The sequence below is a fragment of the Triplophysa rosa genome, linkage group LG15, assembly GCF_024868665.1.
Source record: "Triplophysa rosa linkage group LG15, Trosa_1v2, whole genome shotgun sequence".
In the NCBI taxonomy this organism is placed as follows: Eukaryota; Metazoa; Chordata; class Actinopteri; order Cypriniformes; family Nemacheilidae; genus Triplophysa; species Triplophysa rosa.
The window spans coordinates 20,289,917-20,316,532 of NC_079904.1; the positions used below are offsets into that span (position 1 = coordinate 20,289,917).

Below are 26,616 nucleotides of genomic sequence, written 5' to 3' on the forward strand. Positions count from 1 at the left end.
TATATAATCACTTCGTCTCCTGCCCGCTTAGTCTTCCCTTTCATCTCTAGTAGTACACATCTAAGTCTGCAGGATCATTTTGGTGTCACATCAGGATGGAAAAACCCTACGGTATCATTTTGGATCAATAACAAGATAGTATAATCTATCAGATCTATCACTGCAGTCAAATTAAACATTACAGGTAAACACGGTTTAATTTTAGGCTGCTAAATTTAAATTTTTAAACCAGATTAAGCATACAATCTTCGTAAAATCATCAGGAAGTTTGGTCACCTTTGCCTGGCGGAGTGTTCTGTAATCTCATTGTCCCATCTTTGTGACATGATTATACTGAGCTCTGCCTCTTCTTTTTCTAGTTCAGGCCCCGCCTCTTCATCATCACTGTTACAGATGCCACTCCCAGACAAACATTGCTGGTTCACTGCTCCAAAATCAGTCAGTTCCTCAAGCAAATCCAGCATAGGCTGGTCTTGAATGCCATCTGTAAAAATGTGATAAATAACACGTAATAAATAAAATGCATGAAAAATGCACAAAAACATAATGCTGTTTCAACTGCCTGTGAAAATGATATCTGCTTTGAATGATTCTGTACCGAGTATTGCTGACTGGTTGGAGTTTTGCGAGAGAGGGAGGAAGGTATGACTGTTTTCTAATAAATTCAAAATGGCCTCTTCATCAACAACTGCCACCTCAGCGTGTTTGCTATCAGGCCGTTTCATTTCTGTATGGAGAAAAGAAATAAAGCATAAGACAAATTAATATCACTACTGCCAAACAGCCAGTCAGACAGCATGGAGAAAGGCCGCCAACAGTACTCTTTTTTTCCTGTGTTCAGTCTTCTTGCTTTTGCAATTGCCATAAGGCACAGATTTTGTGAGTGTGGGTTAGAGCCCCCAGGGCTCCAGACTAACGTTTTTCACTAGGAACACTGTAGCCCCTGACTGAAATTTTTAGGAGCGCGAGCAGAAAATTTAGGGGCACGCCTTAAATCAGCCTGCAATGCAATTATTGACATTTTTCCCCAAAATAGCTGTTACTCACAAATATTTTGATAATAAATAGACAGCTAACACAGTACGTTCTGACTACGTCACCAGTTCGTCTTCATTTGGTCACCTTGACATTACTTTGTGACCATGTTCTGAGGACGTCTTGGCAACGTTCCATTTCTTAGAATTTTTGCTGACGTTCCAGAAACGTCCTAGCCACGTCCTCAAATAACGTTGTGAATTAATCCCATGGAGAACGTTGTAGCGACATGATGTACTGGTCTTCAGATAACCTGGACACTGGTCATTTGATTAATGAATCCGGTCATATCTGTTTATTATGTTATTATATGGAAAATTTATGATCAGAGTAAAATCTGTTATAATGTCAAGACGAATGCTATAAATCCGACTTCTGACAGCTATTAAACCTATTAAAGGAGTTTAATTCGATACCACAATTAAAACTGCGTTTCTATTTATTTAGTGCGTGCGTCTGATATGTGCGCACACTCGCCTTCTATGTTCTGCAAAGAGAAAACGGTCATTTCTTTTTACCTCACTGCCTGATATTACTTTAGAGGTTTATTAATATTCTTTCTTTACTTTATACCTTACAGATGTGAGAGTAAACACATATTTTAGTGATTTTCGATCGATTTGGCGCATCTAAATGAACGGACCCTGATGTTTGTGAGTGTGACTAGAGAAGCTTTTGATTGTTGTTTCTAAAAACGGACAACCTGCTTAACTTATGTGGTAAGACAAGAATATAATGTTCAGCTTAATGTTTATTCATCTATGTCAATAAATATCTGCTTTAAATCCTCTATATTGCGTTGAAGTCTTTGATTATTTATGTCATGTACTACAGTATAAATAAAATATCTGATTGTGATGTACAGTGCAGTGTTGAGTTTTATAATCGTTATACTGTGCTTTATACTGTACATATTTGAATAGAGAATTACTCCAATTGTGCATAAAATTGAATCTTTAACACACAAAAAAGATGCACATTGTGAAAAGCGCTATATAAATAAAATTGAATTGAAATTGAAACGGTGTATTCTTAACTCCTCCGTGGTTAGTTTCGTTTTAAACGTCTCAAATATCAAATCGTTCGTCATTAGGCTAAAAAAAATCTGTCACAGCAAACAGCGAACCGTAGTAATGCTCTCACGTTGTGTCTGTAAACTTGTCAATAATGAGCTGAGCTGTGACCGACGCGACGACAGCGAGAAACATCAGTCACCCAGCTGCCGGACTCTCCCCTTCTCACACACATGGGCCTACACTGGTGGGCTCGCGATCTACTCGTCTTTTCACATGAGATATAACAACTAGAAAAATTGGCAGGTTGCACATGCGCGAGTACTTGTAAAAAAACGCTCGCGCTGTCTCAAAAACTTGTCGCAAAATGCGACCCATTTAGTCACAGTCTGGAGCCCTGCACTCTGTTGAGTTAATCTGAAATGGTGGGGATGGCTGTGGCACAGGAACTTGCAGCACGCTTCAGGGGAAAAGGGGTTTCATTAGAAGCAATTTTCTATGCATGTTACATAATTTCTTACAAAAAGTGTGTCAGTGTTTCGAGCACCACTACTGAGGATAGCACAGTGCCACTACAGATTGTGGGAGTATGTGTGTGGTAGAAACAATCATCTTATTTTTATTATTTTAGCAGCTGAAAAAAAACATTGACCTATACCTAGTCACCTCACCTTTAATTGCATCGTGGTGAACATCCACTTGGCTAGCAGGTATGGAGGGCAAATCATCTGGGGTCAGGACTACAGGATGGAGGGAAAGGTCAGGAAAAGAATCTTCATTCGCATCAACTTCAGAACCAGCCTGAGTCCTGCGGTTCAAAGAAAGCCAGACAAATATCACCATTATGCCTCACTGGGCTTTGCATTTGCTTCTTTTCTCACATCAGCATCCCTCGTCCCAGTCCTTTCAATTAAAGTCCCCTGAGAACGGACATTCATGCAATCTGCTTTAATGTATCTTAACTGTTTAACATTATCAACAACCCCCATTGCAACATTTGACAGCATACTTATTTCCAGAAACAGCATGATATATTGAGTACCACTGGTAGAAAAATGTATGTCACCATGAAATCAAAAATTACAATTCCTATTTTTACGGAAAACTGCTGTTTTTACTATAAATTATTTATCTGTGTGGGTAATTTTTTTATTAATGTGCCCTCATAATCTTTAGTAAAAATCTGTGGCTATCCTTCTCTGATGACGTCATCTAGACCATAGCTGCTAAAGGCCAAGTCTAAAATTATGGCTAAAAAAGCAACACTCCCCCTTAAGCAAGAAAAGAAGACCAGAGGCAGTTTTCCTGAATGGATGTCAATAGAGGAGAGGTTTCACCACAATGCATAGTAAATAGCTGACATTTACATTTATAATATTATGGAATTTACAAGTAGACAGGAGCTGTATTTATGAAGCAAAAAGAGTAGCAAAACACAATAAATATTTACACACCTATGCATTAAATATACTAAAAGGTCCACTGTGTAGTTTTTGGAGGATCTAGTGAAAGTGACCTATTTGTCAGTTATGGTGACCCATAACCGAAATGTGACCTCTGCATTTAACCCATCCAGTGAGTAGTGAACACACACACACTGCAAGTCGTGAACAAACACACCCGGAGCAGTGGGCAGCTATCACTGCGGCGCCCAGACTGACATGCACATCAGTCGCTACCTGCTGGCCCTGAGAATCGAACCAGTGACTTTCTGGTTACGAGTCCGACTCTCTAACCACTAGGCCACAACTGCCCCTATCTATTGACAGAAATGCAATATAATATACATAACTATGTCTTCAGAGATGTATAAAGACCTTACATAATGAAGTGTTGTGTTTTTATTAGCTTTGAATGAGCTATTTCTATCTACATACACCGCGGATCCCCTTGCATGGAATTCACAATGTTGTTTCTACAGTAGCCCTAAACGGACAAAGTGCTCTACAGAGCGCATTTAGCAAAAACATTATCTCCTTTGGAAAAGAAGCGAAAACGTGGCGACATCTTAGTCCTGTGTCAGCCACTAGAGTGCTTCGAAAGGGAGGGGATGGGGTGGAGTGAGCCGTTGGTTGCAATTCGCAACCTCACCGCTAGATGCAGCTAAAATTCATACACTGGACCTTAAATAGACTCCAAGCATGATCACTTCCGTGTTTTGTGTCAGCCAGCTCAGTTACATCCGGCACACGTAGCGTCCATAGGGAACGAAGATCGCTTCAAGATGTACTTAAAATTACGGTCAACGACGTGAGCCAAATTACGCAAACACTACATCATACATCGACAATCAAAAAGGGGAAAGGCTTCAAACTACATCCACAAATATGAAAAAAAATCTATGTACACTTTACTCTGTTCTGATCACAGAGGCACTCAACAATGCTCAGCAGTAGTGCCGTCGGTTCGCCAAAATTTGAAAGTTTTTTAGTAAACATATCGTTACCGCTTTGTGACAAATTACTTCAGCACTATGAGAGTGGAATGGGTCGAGATTTTAGCGGAAGTACATCATCACACTGCGTGCAATTGTCTATTTAAAATCTTGCAAAATACAAATCTCAAGTTAAAACACATTTGTGATTATTTGTCTGCAACTTCAGCAAATTCTGAACATACAGTAGGTTTGTGGCAACAGGGACTGATTCTATCAAACCGTTCTCAAACCATTTCTCTGAATTTTGGTTAATCTACAGCTCTGTTGGAGCTGGTCTCCAGAGGAAAGCTGGATGGCATCACTCTGTGTTAATTAGTCTTCTGCCTAATGACATCAGTGCTACAGAGTCGGCTTCTACACAGCTCTCAGGAGACTAAGTATTGATTAAAACATCTCACTGAAACCTCTTTCATCTCTCAAATTCTACTGAACATTACTTCACGGTGTAAATGCAGGAGTTTGCCAAACACATCTACAGGAGTAACTCTCAAAGCATTCTGTTCTAATAATACCTGAGAAAAGAATAAGGTAAAATAAAAGATATGCAAAAATTAAGTAAAACCTGTAAAAACACCACAGTAGCATTGACTGAAGTAAAAAACGACAATCTTTCTACATGGAAATGACAAGAGTTACGTTTTTGTTTTATTGTAATGAATAATTATTGATATTTTTATATTTTAGTTTTCATGATAATTTTAGCAGTGAAAATAGATTTAGACCACTTTAAATGTTGATTGCTTTTAGAATGTGAAGAGACATTCAACCAGTATAACAAAAAGTGTTTATGAAACCATTACATACCCTAGCTTTAACTCTAGTTATAACTTACAAAGTATTTGAAGCTGCTGTAAAGCAGTAACCCAGACCAACAAACATATCTATTAAACGAATTAAAAAAAAAAAAAAACATTTACTTACACGTCAAATTCATTTTCTGTTAGAATTTCCTTAAATCTCTTCATCAGAATTCTTTCGCTTTCTGCAAACTCCACAAAGCCTCGATCTGAAACAGTATTCAAAGAGACAGAGGTACGCAACATGCCTAGTTATTAACAATAAGAGTTTTAGATAAAAAAAATATGATGTAAAAACAACCGTTTGTTCTATTTTTATTAAAGCGTGGAACCTTAAAGGTTCCAGTTTTTTATTTAAAGGGACAGTTCACCCAAAAATAAACATTTTGTCAGTATTTACTCCCCCTCAGGTTATTCCAAACCTATATAATTTTTTTTGCACTGCTAAACACCAAGGAAGATATTTGGAAGAATGTCAGCAACCAAACAGATATCATTCCCCATTTACTGCCATAGTAGGGAAAATAAATATTATGGGAGTCAATGGGGGATCTGTTTTGGTTATGGGGTAATTGGGAGATCTGTTTGGCTACTGACATTCTTCCAAATATCTTCCTTTGTGTTCATCAGAACAAATAAATGGATACACGTTTGGAACAGTAATGATGACAGAATTTTCATTTTTGGGTGAACTATCTCTTTAAGTACCATTTCATTTTATTGGCTGTTTACATGTACATTTACGCATTTGCTAGATGCTTTTATCCAAAGCGACTTGCAAGTCGCTTTTCAAACTATAAATGTTTAGTTTAAGTTAATTTCAGTAATGGTTCATTAGAGGTTAGTTCAGTGGTCGGGAACCTATGGCTCTTTTCAAAAAACTGATCGGCGTATGACATCAAAGTGCCACGAGAGCAGAGCACCATGTGCTTTCGAATTGTTCTCGAGGTACTCTGATGTCATACGTCAATCTGCACAGCATTTCAAAAAAGTCGAACACACCTAATGCAAAGCTAGAAAACACATTATTTGTCAGTATCAGTAGTACAGAAACATGCACGTTTTAAAATGTATATATGTTAGATATAATAAAATTTAATTAGATGGAGGCCTGATGTAAACCTGTTAGTTGCTTATAAGTAATGGAAGTCACTTTCTTTTTTCTTTTTATTGGTGATTAAACCAATAACATTAAAATGTCTGTTATGTAACTGGATGCGTCTCTCACCCTGTGACTCAGGCACGTCAATTAAAGAGCTTTCACTTCTCTCCCGGTGACGCTGTTTCTCATCCTCCCAGATGGCCTGAAGACCAGGGTTTCTCCCAATCTGATCTGAAGTGTAGTAGAGGATTAAGGCACACACATCAGCATGGGTCTCTTTTACAAATACATCTCAAACACACGGGTGGGCAATGCTTTATTTCACTTAAATAGAACATAATATGGAAGTTTGTATATATAATTTACCTATCATGCCATCCCAGATGATTTCAAATATGGGGACACGTTTAAAATGTTAAATCTATTGGTTCCCACATTTCTTGTGACAAGTTGGTCTATGACATTTCAGCACAAGACACGCAAGAACAGATTTTAAGTTATCAATGTGTCACCAAATCTGAATTTAGCTCTTGGTTGAGCATGTTTTGGTTTCCATTTAGCTAAATATGCTCACTTTCTCACACACTCAGAAGACAGTGTTTCTCCTACCATTGCTTTAGGGAGGCGCACCGCCCCTCCAACCGCACCTCCCGCCCCCATTGAGGGTCAAGTTAATTTGATTTTTTATATAGCGCTAGATCACAAGAGAAGTCATTTAAGGTTACCTTTCTATATAACATGTCTATACTTTGTTCTCGTATTAAACAAGCTATCCCTTAACCCTTTAAAGCCAGATGCGTCGTCGCCGGCGCATTTTACCAAGCGGTGTTCATTTAACCGTAACTCTTCAACCATTTATGCTATCAAAAAAAATCGAATTGCTCCTAAAAGTAGAAAAATTGAGCTTTTTGAACATGTATGTATTACGGTAATCACTTGCGTCTCATAAGCCATTTGCTGCAGTTTTCGTGGAGAGCGGTAGAGGGCAGATATGAACAGGGAGTGACGGAGTGCGACAGATTAGAGAGTTTTTGAGCAAGTAAAATAAAATAAAAATAGGCAACCAAAACATGGCGAAGAGGAAATATACAGCATCAGAGGTGATTGAGATACTTTTTGATCATGAAACTGACGGTGTGCGAGACTCTTCTGACCCGGAGTCTGCATATTCAGAATATGCTGTGGGTGTCGATCCAGACGTGGAGGGGTAAGTAAATGTTGTCTCATGAGAAATGTTTGTAAAATAAGCTAGACTTAGTGTTTCAAAATACCAGTTTCACATATCTTGTGTTGTGTGCGTATGCCTTCATGCACATGCTTGGATTTGTATGGATGCGTGTGTGCTCTTATACGCGTGTATGTGCGCACAAGTAACGTTATGCGTGGACATACGCAGTGCACGTGTATATCTGAGTGTGTGTGTTTGTGTGCGTGAGTGAGTGAGTGCATGCGTGTGTGTGTTGAAGCATGTGTATTTGTGTGTATGCATGTGTGTTTGTATGCATTCATTTGAGTGAATGGAGTGAAAAGTGCAAAAAACGTTATGCGTGGACATATGCAGTGCATGTGTATATCTGAGTGTGTTTGTGTGCGTGCGTGCATGCATGTGTTGAAGCATGTGTATTTGTGTGTATGCATGTGTGTTTGTATGCATACATTTGAGTGAATGGAGTGAAAAGCGCAAAAACGTTATGCGTGGACTAGGGCTGCAGCTATCCATTCTTTTACTAATCGAGTATTCTACTGATTTTCCATCGATTAATCGGGTATTCGGATAATAAGTACTTTTTCTTTATTAAAAAGCAATACTAAATATACAAGAGAAAATAAGACAGGTCTCTTAAAATGAGTAAAACAACTAATTTGTTTCCTTTTTAGAACAATTAGTTTTTATTGCTGAAATAGCATTCATTAATATCTGTGAAAACTAAACCCATTTAGTACATTCCATTGCCATATTAAATTCAAAATGCAATATAATACAAATATATAAATAAGAAACATGAATAAAAATGGTAATAATAATTTCAAACAATAGCCTATGACTTTTATTTTTGCAGGTTGTCAGATGCTTATTTTTTAGTATGTCTGTTTCTTCACTCAAACAATAACATGTTTGTGAAATAAACTCTCAGCGCAACTCTGGAGGTGAAGTTCATGTCCTCATTCAGCGCAGACGCAGACAAATTCATGAGCATCACGCGTGTAGCATGTTAAACTGTGCAGTTCATTCACTCAGACACGCAGACCAGACAGATGAAATGTGTAAATAACAGGATTCGGTGTCCACTAGTCCGCATCTAGTTTGATGGACTCAATGCAGCCGGAAAACAAGTTTCACTCGTAAAATAGACTAAAACTAAGTAAAATATCAGTTCACCGTTTCAATAAGCTATTAGGGCTGTGACGGTGGCAGTTTTTTACCACTGCGGTGGTAATAGATGGTGCGGTGGTTGAGAAATATATATTATTTATATAAATAATATTTATATTATTATATTTGCGTGTAGCAACCACATGACGAGTGGAAGAGAAATATAGACCTTATTTAAATACTTGAAATTGTTAAATAATTGAAATATGATATCTGAAATAAATGAGGATGAAACATCCGTCAATGTTTAACGCGCAAATCCATCAGTGAAACGGCACACTACAGCATATAAAACATTTAAATAAACATCAGTAAATAATGAAAACTTAAATGATATAAGAAAGCTAAATACTAAATAAAAAAGCTCTTGTTGCAGTAACTTCAGTCATTGGCGTATTAACCCTTACAGTCCTTAACAATTCCATTTGAAACAAACTGTTTAAACCTACATTGGCTTTCCTATTCAGATTGCCATAAAAACTTTACTTTTTCCGACTCGTTGATGTGAAACTTACTTGTTGACATTGTCCAGATTAAAATGTGTAGGCCTACAGCTGCACTAAATGCGCGTTCAGATGATGTGCACAGGAGCGCAAATGAAGAGATGTCTCTCCGCAACCGCGGCAAAACCTGCACGCGCTCCGATACTAAGCAAGCGGGTCATAGCCAGTTTTGATTTTACGTATCTGTTCATTTCACAATAAGATCCATTGCAAAACCCGCAGAATAACCTGGGTTTTGCCGTGCAGGCCTGCGCTCGAACGCACCAACGGAAACGTATGCCAATAATTTCTGTTAATTTAAAATCTTTTAAATAAAACCATCCACAACTGAAAGGCTACAACTAGCAATCGTTATCGCAACTCTCATATTTATTACACCTATATTTGTCAGAGTGACGTGCACTACCGCCGGTGGCAGTTTGCCACCGTCATAGCACTTTACCATCGCGGTGGTGGGGTTGTTACGGCAACCGTCACAGCCCTATAAGCTATCAGTTATTTATCAGCATGAGAAACACGTGTGAGCGTGTGAACATACTAAAACGCGTGTGTCTCACGGTGAATGCATTTGCATGAGACTTCAGAGCCCTGTAACATGAATAGTTTAGCGGGCTGTGCGTCAGTAATAACGGTCCGTGGGGAAACGCAGTGCTCCGTGTGTACTGTAGTTAAATGGATTAAACGAGGCTTCGAGGCAACAAAAATTGCCTCGATGATTTTTTGTATTCGAATAACTCGAGTTACTCGAGGAATCGTTTCAGCCCTAGCGTGGACATATGCAGTGCATGTGTATATCTGAGTGTGTTTGTGTGCGTGCATGCATGCATGCATATGTTGAAGCATGTGTATTTGTGTGTATGCATGTGTGTTTGTATGCATTCATTTGAGTGAAAGGAGTGAAAAGTGCAAAAAAACGCCTGGCGAACTGGTGTCAAAAAAGGCTCCTGAATGAAAACTATGTACATGAGTGACACTAAAAATACTTTTTTGCATGTACTACAGTATATTCTTCATTTCTGAAGTGCTAGATTCTTCCGTTCTTTAGTTTTTTTAGAATGTCTGAATAAAAATCAGTAAAAATTAGGGATGTAACGATTCACTCAGCTCACGATGCGATGCGAGTCACGATTCTGATCTCACGATGCGATTTATTCACGATTTACTCTCGATTTATTTTTACAAAATGAGTTGAAACAAATTAACAAGGAAACAACTTCCCTTGCATTATTTCTTAAATGCTTCATGTTTCTTTGTATAATAAAATAATGTTTTATTTCAAATAACAAAACTAAACTGCAATTTTATAACAAATTAATAATTGAAAAAGTCTCTTTAATATAAACAAACTAATACTGTCTGAGCTTTTCTTGGATTTTTTTTGCATTTAAGAAATATCAGCATGTCCACGTTTAGATTTGCAGTGAAAATAGCGGCCCCTGCTGTTCAAAAAATGTATTGCGATTCAGTTCACACCTCAACCGATTTGAATTGTCACTCATTATAACCGATTTTCAACCGGCTCACGGTGAATCGTTACATCCCTAGTAAAAATGTATTTACGTTTTTAAAATTTTTGTCTATTTAAATTCTATTTACAAACTCACAACATACAGTAATAGTGAAAACCCTTATTTTATTTAAAGACTGGTGTTTTCCGAAAAAAAACGATACCTTGCACATGATGATAGGACATTGTGTTAGATTTTGACAGTCAAAAGAACAAAATGCTAGGCTCTAAAGGGTTAAGTTGCCCATCACAGGCGCTGTAGCAGGGTGTTGCTAAGAATGTACAGCTTTGTTGTGGGGAGTAGATGAACCCAAAAACGGAAATGCTAAGCTTTATGTAGGTACCAAACTTCAGTGGATAATTTCCGAAGAGCGGGCAGCAGCAAGCAAGGTTTGTAGGCGTGTTTCAGGCCATTTTTGTTCACTATTTTGCTGCATCCACTCACAAAAGTGAAGTTTTGATGTTTACGATACAAAATTCACTAAATATTTTCATGTAACATGATCTTTACTTAATATCCTAGAAAATAAAAATCGGTAATTTTGACCCAGGGTCACAAATGTATTCACTAAATAAACACAAAAAAGTAGTTTATTCCATACTCTCAATCTCTAGTCGGTTGAGAACATCCGCAGCGACAGCATCAACTTCCAGCTCGCATACACTCATACGTTCCACCTCCTCTAAAATCAGAGAACTAAACAAAACAGACCCACAGAGATGACATAAAAGTTAAAATACATTCATATTCACATATTATTGTAAACATTTGTTATACGCCATGAATATACAAACACACACCTTGGTATGTTGTCCTCCCCCCAGCGAGTGGACATTGTGTCCCTCAGAACACTGTCATTGAGTTTGGAAGTGCAGGGACTCTTCCATGGGATGGTGCTGTCCACTTTACTAGACGACTCTTCTCCGACTAATGAGAGAGAGAGAGAGAGAGAGAGAGAGAGAGAGAGAGAGAGAGAGAGAGAGAGAGAGAGAGAGAGAGAGAGAGAGAGAGAGAGAGAGATTAGATTATTAATGAGTGGAAAAAAATCTTATTTGTTTATTATACAAGTCTACCTATAATTTTAATTTTATTAAATTATATATATTTTTATGACATTCCTTTTACACTTATAATTACGCAAACTGTTTTCTTTAAGACCCCTATTGGTTAATTTTTACCATTAAACAGCACATGGAAAACAACAATGCTACCACCATAACATGCTATGGTAGTATGTGCAGGGTTTTTTTGTCGTTGTCTTCTTTTGCTTTACAAAAAAAAAGAGAAGTAGAAAAACAATCTGTGGTAAAACACTACGCTCGCTGAAGCTTCGCTTTAAACCTAGAACCTTTATTTAGAGGTTAATGCAGTTTTGGCGGACAATTCTTATTCATGTCAGTGTGAAGCTGTTATAGAGGTGATGAGCAAAGAAATGGGCCGTCCAATTAGGTTTGAGCTTTACATCACGTGCCATCACAACTTTTGTTTAAACAGATATATATATATATATACACTTCTGTTTATTATTTGTAGTTCTTTTTCGTTATTACTGTTTTAGAAGAGAATTGTCACAATGTTTAAGGTTGTTGTTCATCATATTTGCATATGGGTAGTTTGCAAATAAAACCACAAATGTGTCCTATCGTCACGGTTCCCATTAATAATATATTAATTAATATTAATTCTAAATTCTTGCTATGTCACACCATAGGACACAATACTGTATATTTGTCAGCTACCCATACACACCATAAAGCAATGTATAAATGTACATCAATTCTAATGCTTAAATCAATGCACTGCAATTTTAACTGCATGTCTTAAAAATGATAAATATGTACATTGTGATTTCCAGCTCCACATAGTGCTATAAACATTGCAGTAACACCATTTTCTATTTCAGGGGTTTCCCAACTTTTCCAATCCAGGAGCCACCTACATAGGTACAGTATACAGTATACTATCTCAGGGCTCACTAATTAGTGATGCTTTGAAAAAGCATAACTATTGTTATTCGAACATACATACTTATAATTATTCTTGTTCCGCCAAAAGTTTGGCACGCTACTTGTCCCGCAGCTTTTGACGCAGACCCATGAATGAATACATCACATCGACGGGCCTAGTCGGGAATGGTGTGCTATGACTTCTATAAGCGATCGGATGGGGGGGTGCGATGGGGGGCGAACTTTGAGGGATCGTAGCTCCGAGCGAGGATATCGTAGAAACATGAAAATAATACACGATTTGAAGGGGTTATCAGGCTCTATAAGAACATCACTCACAATGGGGTGTAAGTTGCACCCCTGGGGTGTGAGAGCCTCCCAAAATTTCCGTATACTTATAATGGCGCCCATAGACTCCCATTCAAAACCTAGATACCTATATATTCACGCGTTATTTTTTCGCTTTGGACCCATGAATGACTACATCAAATCGAGCGGCCCATTGAGGAATGGTGTGTGATGACTTTTGGAAGCGATCGGGTGGAGGGGGTGCGTAAGGGGGCGAATAAAAACCCGAAAAATCCCATTGACTTAACATTGCGCCCAACTTTGATGGGTCGTAGCTCCGAGTGAGGATATCGTAGAAACATGAAAATAATACACGATTTGAAGAGGCTATCAGGCTCTGTAAGAACATCACTCACAATGGGGTGTAAGTTGTACCCCTGGGGTGTAAGAGCCTCCCAAAATTTCCCAATCACAGGAAGCATGCCCATATAAGGCGTAAAACGTCCCGTGTTGAATATCTTAGCAGTACAACCACTTAGCGACAAGGGGGTGTGCTCATTTTACTTAGGCTACCAATCAGTGTGACATGATCATTATGAAGATATTAAGCCACGCCCATAGCAACCATTTACAGCAACCTAGCAACCGATCCCATAGACTCCCATTATAAAAAGTCCATGTGGATATCTTTGCAACACAGTGTCATAGAGACAAGGGGGTGGGCTTGTTTTACTCAGGCAACCAATCAGTGTCCCAGGATCATCATGAAGCTTCGAAGCCACGCCCATAGCAACAAAACATGTCAGCCTAGCAACCGTTTAGTAATACCTATATCTCTGCATCGGAACATCGTAGAGAGACGGGGGTTGGTTCTTTACACTCATAGTTTAGAGCATCATCAATTGGCAGATGCTAAGCCACGCCCATAGCAACCAAACAGGTTAGCCTAGCAACCATTTAGCAAAACCTATATCTCTGCATAGGAACTTCGTAGAGACACGGGGGGTGGTTTGATTCACTCATAGGTTAGAGTATTATCAATTGCAGATGCCAAGCCACGCCCATAGCAACCAAACAGGTTAGCCTAGCAACCATTTAGCAACGTCTATATCTCTGCATCAGAACATCATAGAGACACGGGGGTTGGTTTGTTTCACTCATAGGTTAGAGTATTATCAAGTGCAGATGCCAAGCCATGCCCATAGCAACCAAACATATTAGCCTAGCAACAGTTTAGCAATATGAATATCTCTGCATCAGAACATAGTAGAGACATGGGGATTGGTTAGATTCATTTGTGGCTTAATGTGCTATCACTCTAGTGCCCAGTTCCGTGGTTTGCCACAAAGCATCCCTCACATTTTCTTCAGAAAATGTACCTATCTAGTTGTTTATATCATTTTTCTTGTAAAATAGGTGCCACCTATCTTGTAAAATAGGTGCCAGTGAAATATCTGTTGACGTTCAGTTATTTCGCCCTTGATATAAAAGCTCAGTTCGTCTGCCATGTGCTTTCCTTTTCACATCCCGGTCAATATGAATGGACCTTTACAATCCAAAACAATTAGTCTAAGGAGATTTGCCCAAAGTGTGCATGTGTGCGTTAAATCTCCGGATGAATGGGATTTCCTGGAGGTCATTAACTCTGTAATTCAGTGGTTCCCAAACTTTTTTTGTCGGGCCCCTCATTGTAGAGAAACACGATTTCGAGCCCCACCGGATCCCCACCACCTACATAAACCCACATAAAAATTAAGACGTCATTAAACGTCCCTTACCTGCAAACGTATATAATATTTATTGAATTATGTTGGTTTGATTTTTTTTAATTAAAAATAAAAAAGAGATTAAATAAAAAAGCGATTAAAATTTTTAATCTAATTAATTACATTATGTGGCGATTAATTAATCTAATTTTTCACATTTGGGGCCAAAATATTATTTAAAGCCATTATAAGACAATACAGAAGTAGCTTCAGATGTTCAGAAGCTAAAACGGCGATAATTATGATTATTAGAAGAGTAATTATTGTTGATATTTTTTCCACAATAATAATAATCAAAAAGACGAATTTCAAAATGTGGACTTCTCAAGCAAATAGATAACAAACATTAAACATTACTTAACACTAAATGTGCTCATAGTTTAAAAAGAGTTTGAAGTTTTAAAAGGGAGTTCAAATAGATTCATGTAATCATCAACACACTCTATGGCCTGTATCCAGTAAACTGGATTTACAAGGATTCTTTACTGTATTTTACCGACCTGTTGTCAAAAATCTGTTGGAATATATCACATCATGTGGACTACATTTCTCATCTGACATGCTTGATGTAAAGTATGTATTTCTTCCACTAATCGTCTTATAAACAAAACATAGAGAGAATGTTTAAAGTCCGAGTAAAGTGACATTGAAATATGTGTTCTGAATTTGTCACACAACAGAAAATTGTGTTATTAACCACCCAGCCAAATATGAATGGAGAAAAAAACATCCAACTAAATAAAATAAGTTATCACAATCTTGGAAAAATAAGCAGGACTCTTTACTCTCAAATGCTGTTGGTGCTGAAGCCACGCCCACTCGAATCGCTCAACTTGAGTCCCCAGCTTAGTATGTGAATATATATGTGAATTATGTGAATACGTTTTATTGGAGGATTTGAATTCAAACACGCGCGAGTCAATGCGCGCGATATAGATAATTCAGGACCAGGTTAAAAGGTATGCGCATTTGGCGTGCTGTCCGGAGAGAGGGCTCCGAGCCCGGCAGTTTCTTCCGAACACCGAGTACTCTCCCCATGTCCGGGGAGAAGGCTCCAGGCCTGGTATTAGCCCAAACCCAGAGCGCATTGTGGTTACAAATAGCACCCGGCAATGTTCAAGATAGCATTTGTGCACGGAGGCAGCTTAGAGAGACAGGCTTCATGGCAGTGTAAAGGAAGTCAATTTGAATTATAAACAGAGAGCGTATTTGCTATAACCAATTACATATTTAAAAACTACAATACTAATTTCCCTCTAGAAATGCAATCAAAAGTTATTGAAAGTGAAAATTAAACGCACATTTATACAAAACTTTGCTCCAACGGGCGTTTTGGCCGCCATTTTATGTTTTCGAGCTTGAGCCTTCTTGACCGATCACGTTCCTCGCATGTTGTTATGGAAACGACAGGTCTCCGTCATTGGTTAGCTGTGAAAAAGGTGCTTGACAGGATGTTTTTTCAGAAAAGTTGAACTTTTTCCAACCTCAAAAGAAGCTCTGAGCTGCAGAAAAAGACGCTGCCGTTTTAAAAAAGCGCTCAGGACTTTTTTTGAAAAGCAACTTTTTTTGGTTTACTCCATTGGATTATAATTTAAAACAGACGCTAGCAGCTTCAAAAAAGAAGTCAAGAGTGAACACAGACAGCCTTGTCTATTTGTAGTGGTTCTCTCTTGAGCTGATAAGGTAGATGCTGAAATTGCTGATAGCGAACCAGCCGGGTGGATTGTCTGTTATTTGGCGTGAGATTTGTTTAGTTGGGCAGAGTGAGAGCCTGAAAGCGTGTGCGAAAAGCTTACAACCCTGAGCTCTTGACTGAGCAGACACCTGATGCTAGGGGCTCTAGTGATGGGGGGGCCATGCATGCTCGGACGCTCCATTGCGTCATCGATCCCCCGTTTTAGCCCCGCCCAAAAAATCCTGAAAAGATAATTGGTGAAAAACTGTTTAACGGTTTAACTCCACAATTCAGTACTACATACTTCGGAGACTTTGTAATGTGTTTCAGCAATACATTTCTAACATCTATGATGTGTTTAGAAACAATTCTCAGAATTCTCTTTACCCGGACTTTAAAGATGAAAAAAGGCAGCTTTTGCACGTGATCTTTAGTATAATGTTTATCAGATTAAAGGCCTGCTGACAATACAGCAGCTTTATGACATGTGAACATGTGACGCTTGCAGGTCGCTTTTAAATACAAATAAAATATATTTTATTAAATAATAATCTGCTTGTTTTGCATGTCTGTATTAAAAGTGGTTAGATTGTGTGTACTGCACGCGTAATGCTCGTGTGGAGCTTTCAACTGCATTGAAGCTACTGTCAAACAACCTTTGCTGCGACCTGTCAAAATAAAAGTCTGGTTGAATTTAATAAGTTATAACACCCACATTTTACCACACCATCCCCCTTGAAATATTTTGTATAATTCGACCACTAAGTTTATTATTTACTTTAGTAAATGGAAGTTGATGTGCTAGTAAAATTATAAAAAGAGTACTTATTAAAAATATATAACTTTATTAAAAGTAGTACTTAAATTTAAGTAGACCTGAAAACAAAAGAAAAAAAATTACTAGTAAGATGGTTTATTAACATAGTTAAGTACATTATACCCTTTTACAGATTTTTTCCCTGTATAGTTCAAAGTATCCACTGTAGGTTTTTTAATATAGTTTATAAGTGAATACTAAAGTTTATTGAAGTATTTTTTCATGTGGGCAAATATATTACTTACTGTTGTACAGTAAAAGACCGAAAACACAGAATACATAAAAATAAAACGGAAAAAACGGAATTTGGGGGAAAAAAACGGAATTTAAGAAAAAATAAATGGATTTCATAGGACCCTAGAAACTTGTGGATACAACAGTTCTTTCTGGTTCTCGAATCTGATTGGCTGAGAGCCATGCGATATTCCAACAGGATCACCACGGGAACCGACTGTCGAACCGCTTCACTGACTGTTTGTATCACTCCGCCACTAAACTCACTCGGACCCAAGCTGCCTGCCTCAGCCAAGATGGCCACCATGAACTCTCCTGTACCCATTGTCTCAGGCAAGATGGCTGCTCTGAACTTTCCTGTGCCCTGGAGTAGAGCTGAAGATCTTTGCCCGAACCCGACGGACCCGACGTGACCCGACGGGTTCGGGCTTAATTTCTATCATTTTACACGGGCTCGGGCCGGGCTCTGGCTTGCGCGGTAAATGAGCAGTCAGGTGATGAGTTCCGATTAGCGCGACAAAGATGCAAAAATGGATTCTGAGGGTTGCAACACATTCTCACTCCCGACTCGTCACATATTTATGCTTGGTCAGCGCCCTTCGGCGTCACTTTTGAACGCGCAGGGTACTCCTTTGACGTCGTTTTTCGACGTGAAGGGCACGCGAATTTCACCGTCATTATGAAAATGTATATTTGATATAATTTGCAATGATGATGTTTCGGGGTTTAATTTAAGTTTAATGGCCAGGATAATTGCATTTACATGACACTATTCAGACAGTTTGAGCAAGTAATGTTTATTGAATGTTTAAAACAGTTTATTTATCGTAATATAAAACACATAATACAAGCAGTCACAATGTCGTTCAAAAATACAGATATTAGAAGGGTACCAATGCGAATCGATCGATTTGTATGAGGAACAGATGTGAAAGCGATCACCGTCCGCCGTAAATCTCAAATCCAGTGAAGAACGACGTTCAAAATTTGCCGCCAGAGGAAGTTACGTCAGCTTCGATGCCATTGACTTTCCCGTGTCTCGTGTCCGATCGCGTCATTTCGTTGGCTTTGAACGTGAAACGGTATTTGCTCCCGCAACCGACTGCATCTAGCTGTTCCGGTTTATCTTTTGAATGGGAGCCTCAGCCGAGTTCATGTATTCACGGACACGCACGGCATCTCCATTGTAAGGTTATCGTAAGGCTTTGGTGCAAAAAGGTATGCGAAACAAGTTGTTTGTTTTATTTTGTAATGCTTTTGGTCAGTTTGTGTAATAAATACCTGTGACTGTACTTTTATTCGCGTGTTGTGTTTTATATGGCTGAGAAGTGGTTAGGGTTAGGTTTAGGTGCTACAAAATATTAAAACCATAAATAATTATGAAATGCTAAGAATTGCACGCATCTCGGTCTGGAGCATTTAGAAAACCGCAACGCAGTTCCCTGTTCGTCGAAAAACAACGCCAAAGGGGTACTCTGTGCATTCAGAAGTGACGCCGTGGGGCGCTGACCGAGCGTAAATATGTGACGAGTCGGGAGTGAGAACGGGTTGGCTGAGGAGGTGAAACGGAGGCTTGCCTCTGGCGATTACGTTTTGGTTGCACCAGCAACTAAAGCAAAGTCTGAGGTGTGGAAAAGTTTTGACCATGTGCATAATGAGAATAATGAGCCAGTGGGATATGTGAGATGTTACGATGTTACAGAGGACTTACTGTAGTTATTTCTTTGTTCCAACATCCAAGTGGCCTATAGCTTACGTTAGTCATTAATAAATTATGTTAAAACATGTATAAATGACTCATTCTTGACAAAAAGCTGTTTGCGTGCGCACATTTGAATAGCCTAATGTCGGGCTGTAAACGGGTTCGGGCTTTTAAAAAGCTGTCAATCAAAATGTACTTGTCGGGCTCGGGCCGAATTCTGTCGGGCTCGGGCACTGTCGGGCCTAACTTTTAAGGCCCGATTACAGCTCTACCCTGGAGTCCTGCCCTGCCTGCGCTCTGGCGTCCTGGCTCCCTGCTGCTCCACCCTGAACCCTGCTTCTCCGTTATCCGGCTCCACCCTGGTGCTCTGCTGCCCCACCACTGGCTCCACCTTGGTCTTTGGAGACTCTGCCACTCTACAGGCATTGCCCTCCGTAACTCCCCCATTCCGCCTCCGTTCAACCGCCCACCTGAACTTTGTGTTAGGAGTGTCTGGAAGCCACTATGGTCACAATCACCAGCTGGAGTGCCCTCCCAGGTCCACTAGAGGGCACTTCACACATCACCAAGACTGTTGCCATTCTACTTGACTACATTACCCATAAACCCTTGCCAGGACTAATTATCCAAGATTACTTTCACCTGTGTCCTGTTAACTGTTGTTTGTCTGCCTATTTAAACCCGGTTTTCTCAGTCACTCATTGCAAAGTCTTGTCCAGTGTCACACTGCAATTCTTAGCGTTCTCTTGGTTTGGTTATTTGGCAGGTTAATAAACATAATGAAACAAGACTTCGTTCTAAGGTTGGCACAACCAAAGTTAACACATTTTCTGTCGTATCATCTACTAGTGAACTATCGATTTTGTTGATAGTCAAAAGTCTGGCTATGATGACTGTTCGAGACACAGGTATCTGTCTGCATTACCTGTCGCATGACTCTTTCGAAACTTGACAGCGGCGAGATTTATCATGTTCATGCCGTAGATGTTGTAGTCGATGAACAGCTGCAGCAGATAGGGAATATGAGCTTCATGGGGCTGAAAACTTTTATTCATCACAGCACCACCCTGCAGGAGTTCACACACCCTGCAGAGAGATCAAAGAATGCAATGTATGCACGTTAGGCTCTGTAACCGTGTAAGAACAGCAGGTAACATTTTATTTTACAGTGCCCTTGTTACACGTTACATGTATTTACTATACATTATGCATAATTACATGTAACTACCCCTAAACCACACCCTAATCCTAACCCTATAGTAAGTACAAAGTACAGTTAATTATTATTACTCAGTACTTAAATGTATAATTACACTAACACGTGCACTGTAAAATAAAGTGTAACCGAACAGCACATCTTTCTCAGTAGAATTCAGTTAGTGTGTAAAAGCTTTACGAGCTAAAAATAGATGAAAAATAAACCCTGGCTACACATTAACCCACATTCCAGAACATATACAAACACTCCTAAAATCACAAGTACCAAAACACCAAATTCAACAATATTTTATGGGTTGTATTTATTTTTTGATTATATTTGATCATGGCAAAAACTAATATGACAAATAAACATGCATTGCCTATTGCCTAACAAATTTCTTAAAGTTATTTGCAAACACAAGAAAAGAGCCAATACTACAAAGAGGAACAAAGATGCACACTTAACACACTTTTTGTTTTCCCACCTGTTTTCTAAAAGTGCATCCCTAACATTTTAAAAGCCACGTTGTTCAACACAAATGTACAAGCAGGCATATGAAAGCAACAGCCTGTTAGTCAGACAGCATACAGTTACCGACTGCTATTGTTCGCTTTTAATCACAATATCAACTGAAATACAGGTACTTTGGACATCCACAAACAACACAGATTGTTTTTAATGCGACAAACAACACAATCATCTCACCTTTTGACCATATGAGGGTTGTAAAGGTAAATCTTCATAAATGCCTTTTCCTTCATATGGAATCCATAGAAAGGCCTAAAAAAGAGATAAGTAGGTCAGATCTCTCTGCAAATTTATTATATAACCTCAACTAACTTTTACGTACTTGTATGTAGTTTATATCTACATATATATGGGCTTTTTTGGCTGCCTTTCTTGATTATTCAGTCCCTTTTAATAATCATATTTTGTGTTTTGTAATGAAAGAAATGTGTATGTGTATGTTTTCACAAAATATTTCTCTAGATAACTCTTTAGAATGTTCCGATTCATCTCTTCAAATCAAAAGGTATTTAGGATCAATAAAACCATTTCAATCAAGTGCCCCAAACCTAATTTACATCACATACAGTGACACAAGTTTTATTACAAGTTTAAATTTAGAGTCATGCACTGATTTGCCTTCCAACGTACATGCCAGAGACCAGAGACACTTTAAAGATGTGCTGGGTGTTAGATGAGGGGTTTCCCATGCTGACATTCAGGGCTCTGTCAATGCTGTAGGCCACCTGCCGCAGGTAGCGATTTGCCTGTTGTCCAAACCCATCGTACGGCACATAGATGTATGGGAACACGCCGTGCAGATGAAGACATGTCTTCTGACCTGGAGACAAAAGAGGGAGACAATTAACATCAGCCAACTGCAGAAAGGTTTTTGTGCATTTCTCTGGTCTGGTCAGACATTTATGTCTAAATGTTGCTTGTCAGTAACAACTTTCAAAACATTATGATCGGACTACTGTCAATGAGTCTGTTTTTCAAGTTATATTTTAAGGGCTTTTACTGTTATTGGGACAAGACAATGGAGTTTAAATTAGTTTAATTTTGTTTTCATAGTTAGACAGATATCGTGATGTATCGGTATAGAGTTGCCAAACAATATATCGGTTATCGTCATATCGGTGCATCATGATATTATCGGTACCCTGAACCATGTACCGCAAACCGTATCGTATCGTGAGGTACCCTGTCATTCCCACCCCATTCAAGAAAGTTTGGGATAAGAGCGTATTATTATATTAAGTAAATGTCAAAATTAACGTCAATATGTAGAGCTAAAGGCAGTTTACAGTGTTTTACTTTTTATAAACCTATTAAGCTAAATAACAGACAGACAATGTGTGTGCAAAAGGGAGAGATACACAGTAGGCTTGTTGTGATAGTCGGTGTCACCGGTGATACACAGTGTCCACCCGCCTATCGATCACATCACTTGTCTGACGCGGCACCGACCCATCATCATTTTTTTTTTATAGTAATAAATCACTTAGTTTAGTCAAAGACCAGACGGCGCATCTGAAAGTGGCTGCTGCATTCAGCGTAAGCGGAACAAGTTCGATTTTATTCATCATCTGAGGAGAGCGAAGTACTGACTGACAAGACGATGGCGGAGGCTTTTCTGGCAAAGAACATATTAGAATATGTAAGCACTGTCATCAAGAGCCGGTTAAGTTTTAATTTTCTTTTGGTTCTAATTTTCAAAAGCCGATGCTTTGCCATTTATTTAAAATAAACGTTTTTCATTTCGTATTCCTTTCTTATTCGTTTCTTATTTATTTAACAAGGTTTTTCGTTTCGTATTCCCTTCTTATTAGTTTCATATTTATGAATTTATTTGCAGTGTTGGGGAGTAGCTAACTACAAGTAGCGACGCTACTAACTTAACTAAATTTTTTGTAGCTTGATGGTATTTAAGTTACTTTTAAAACATTGTAGCTTTTCCGGTAGTTAAATACTTCTACAAGCAAGTAGCGGTGTAGCGTGTCCAAACGCTACTCGCTGCATTCCATTGTGACAAACTTTTAAACAATAAGCAGTGCAGTGCACTGAGCACATCGTCCTCATTTTACTTACTACTGAAGATCACAAACTAAAATCTTGCGGCTTACACACAGTACTCAGAGAGCATCTGATGATTACGTGAATGTGCAGAAGTAAACTCGACACACACAAATCCATCCAGGATGGAGCAAGGCATAGCGGCCGTGGCAGATTCGGAATCGGAAGATGTATAGATTAATTGCCCATGGTTTTATTTGTCCAAGTTCAAAAGAAGCAAACAGTAATGGTTACACGTTTGTATGTAATCTGTGCAAACCAAAAATTAAAACGCTGTCTGCATCGAAGACTTCAAGCACAAAATTTAAGGAAACACACACAGGTGAGTTATAGCCATTTTAAAATCGAATAATTATCCGGTTTTATTAAAGCAATAAGACCCAAGAAGCAGTGGGTTACAGTGCATTTTATAACAGCTAAGGGCACTGTGGTGCGACGCGAAGCGCTTATTGCTTTTATGAAATGGTTATTCCAAATGCGTAGCAAGGTTTCATAAAATAAAGTAAATGAAGTGATATTTAGGCTATGTAATGCGGTCAGCCTTTATAAATCAGGTTTTTTTACAACGGCTCAGCCAATCAGAATCAATTGAAAGAATTTTTAATTTTATTTATATACTGTATATATGCATTCAAACTGAATTGATCGGTCAATCCAATTCAAAACCCTAATCCATTCACCACTAGAACAGACTGAAAAAACTGACATATGATGAATGCTCTGTGTCAGAGGATGCTTTATGTTTCCTGTCTGGATATAGAAAACAGCAGGTAAAACACAAAGAAACAACAAGACACAAAAATATCTGGTGGACAGCTTTTGTAGTGTCGGTGCTTCGTTGACATTTTCATGAACCATACAGACACACACACACACACACACACAGATAGCAGGATCCTTAGGGTGGCACACGCTCACTCAGACGCATCCCAGCAACGTGTGCGAGCTGCTGCAGTTGCTAAGCAACCAGCCTGGCTTCTGTGCTACTCTAACAGAGTATAATGGAGTGACTCTTCCGTCGTCTTCCTCCAGCTGGGGTGGTAGATGGAGGAAGAAACAGGCAGTAGAGTAGAAGAGAAATAAAGAAATGCTTAACAATTGTGTGTTTCTGGTGCTTATAAAGCCACAAGATGCACACAGGGAAACTCAAATAAAAGCTCCGTCTCCTCTGTGTATCTGTTTGTAAATGAGTAAAGAAAAGGGCTGAGTGTTCAGGCACGTGATTCTCATGCCAACACATCTCTCTTCCTGCAAACCCCCTATACACAGAATGAAGACAGACGTCCTTAAATACACACAGGTTTGTTTCACTAGACTTCTGACTCGTACTGCTGTCAAAGAAAAAGGTGCAAATAAACCAGCGTTGCAGTGTTTACCAAGTTCTTTACTTCAGAAAGGCTCTTAGAAATGTTTTGGAAAAAAGTTACTTTCAATCAGTAGCAATCAAACTGGCCGACCAATGAGATTGGTGCTTTTGTTCACGTGCCTGGAGCTGCTGAAGTTACAGTAAAACACAACTTTGTGGCGCTCAAGCACGAAACGGTATTGCCGAGCACACATTGACGAAGAGGAAGCAAGATGAATTCTTCTTCTGTGTGACAAGCGAGTGTCAGAAGCATAAAGTTGCGCAGCGTCACCTTGTGTACTGGGGTATTTCGGTTTTTCATTAAGCGCCATCTATGTCAGGGAGTGAATTTGCACGTTCACTCGGCTCATCGGCAGTGAAAATTGTTTGGGTATGAACGCCGAAAAACGTCTCGAAAACGCTGGTGATAAGCGTGTGCGATTATCGTCCCGCCGGTGTGTACAAGTCTTAAAGCTTTGAAAAGCCAGCATATGTGGTATAATACAATCGGGAAAAGCCCAAATTCAAATGAATCGAACAAATCTATAAAATCGCCCAACCCTAAGCCTGACTCGTGTCTACCAAATTGGCATTGGATGATGTCTACAGTGAAACATTGCAATAGACGATAACATCGTCACCTTCTTTAAAGCAACACTATGGAACATTTGCTCACAGGTTCCCCCATGTGGTTGATAAGTGCAACTGTCTGTTACTAGTGTTGTAAATAATGTCGTTGTATAAGCATCCCCGTGGGCAGCGCAATACACGTGAATTTGTTGACTAAGCTGATGGAACAGAAATGATGGAATGAATGCAGAAACGTCATTTGGAAACTCTTCCGCATGAAGGGGATAGGCGGGGCTGTGTGTACAGACCTGAACACAGAACTTACAGAGTGTGGTTGAAGCTGCTATGAGGCTGCTCAGGTAGCAGCAGGAGTAGAATTCTTCCAGTTAAGAGTTGTTCTACCACTGAAATAATTTTAGAGACATTATTTTAAGGTCGAAAAACTACAAGGTGTTGCTTTAAAAAAATTGACATCAGCAGAAGCCCTAAAAAAAGCAATAAAATCCAATACCAAATTGGCATGAGATGATGTCTACAGTGAAACATTGCGATAGACAATGACATCGGCACCTTCTTTAAATGAGCTGTGACGTTATAAAGTGAGGCATGTCTAGGTGCGAGCTGCACAGAGACACATCTTCTTTATACAGCATGAGCTGGGCAGTTATAAAACAGCCAACTATCGTCTAAGGAATCAGCTATCGCTGATATGTCTGAGTATCGTCGATACACGATAGTATCGTCAATCAGAACAACCCTAATCACAATGCCAGCTCAACATCGTGATGTCTGTGTGCCATCGGCGATGGACATGGCATCGTCTATCGGCCCAACCCTAATATATAGTCATAACATTAGAACAAATAACCAAATTACGAGCAATAGCACAAATAAATATAATAAAGCAAAGACACAAATGAAATGAACAGTGCTTTTCCGGTGTTTCAGGTTGGTCTAACTTTGGTTATCAGGCACATAAACTGAATAAAGAAATCAAATGTAAAATAACGCTTCATAGTCTTCACAATTTAAATGAAATGTTACAATATGGAAGTCGACTGAGAATTCTGGTTCAGGCGGACATTAATGCATTTATGTCTTTGCATTATACAGTTCAACAAATTATTGAACAAGATGTCAAGTATTTTAAAACCAAGATTTAATTTCAGAACAACAGACAGACTGAAAATGAATGTTAGTATCTTTTGTAATAGTTGTGTTTCAATTTCTAAATTGTCCTCAGTGAAAAAAGATGAATCATAGTCAACATCATAGTCACTGGTGAACTGCTGAACAGAGTCCAAATATGCAGAAGATGCTGGAAAGCAAAGATTGTGCAGGATCTCTAAAGTCAATCCATCTCACTGTCCTTTTAAATTCTCTACAGTTGTGCTGGGATTTACTTTCTTATGCTGGAGGAAATTTGATATTCATGGCGTGTCTCTGTCACGCACAACAGACGGCACAGAGCTAGTGCTGCTGCATTAGCCAGTGTGTACGTGTGTGTGTGAAACAGACGGCTGCAATGGAAACACATACAGCCACAACACAAAAATGAGTACCATTATATTGGTTGCAGAGAATCTTCAGGAGCCATGGTTCGAGACGACAGATGCTGCAATGTAAAGCAGCAGTGTGTTTGTGTGCGTCTCAGTGCTCTACAGACAGAGCGACATAAAACAGAGAGCTATTTATATCCTGTACCCCGAACTCCCCCTCT

General features: G+C 39.0%; 1 protein-coding gene across 2 annotated transcripts in view; it reads right to left on the bottom strand.

The window, feature by feature from the left end:
- Positions 1 to 26,616, bottom strand: part of rev3l (REV3 like, DNA directed polymerase zeta catalytic subunit) — a 70,025-nt gene that overhangs the window by 35,565 nt on the left and 7,844 nt on the right. For both annotated transcript variants that reach the window (XM_057353126.1, XM_057353127.1), the window contains exons 2-11: positions 21,557 to 21,746; positions 21,104 to 21,178; positions 20,123 to 20,283; positions 11,570 to 11,696; positions 11,371 to 11,465; positions 6,511 to 6,615; positions 5,407 to 5,491; positions 2,720 to 2,856; positions 599 to 727; positions 277 to 484 (exon numbers count right to left, since the gene is read on the bottom strand). In XM_057353126.1, the coding sequence (XP_057209109.1) occupies positions 277 to 484; positions 599 to 727; positions 2,720 to 2,856; positions 5,407 to 5,491; positions 6,511 to 6,615; positions 11,371 to 11,465; positions 11,570 to 11,696; positions 20,123 to 20,283; positions 21,104 to 21,178; positions 21,557 to 21,746 (1,312 nt within the window). The remainder of the gene's footprint in view (positions 1 to 276; positions 485 to 598; positions 728 to 2,719; positions 2,857 to 5,406; positions 5,492 to 6,510; positions 6,616 to 11,370; positions 11,466 to 11,569; positions 11,697 to 20,122; positions 20,284 to 21,103; positions 21,179 to 21,556; positions 21,747 to 26,616) is intronic.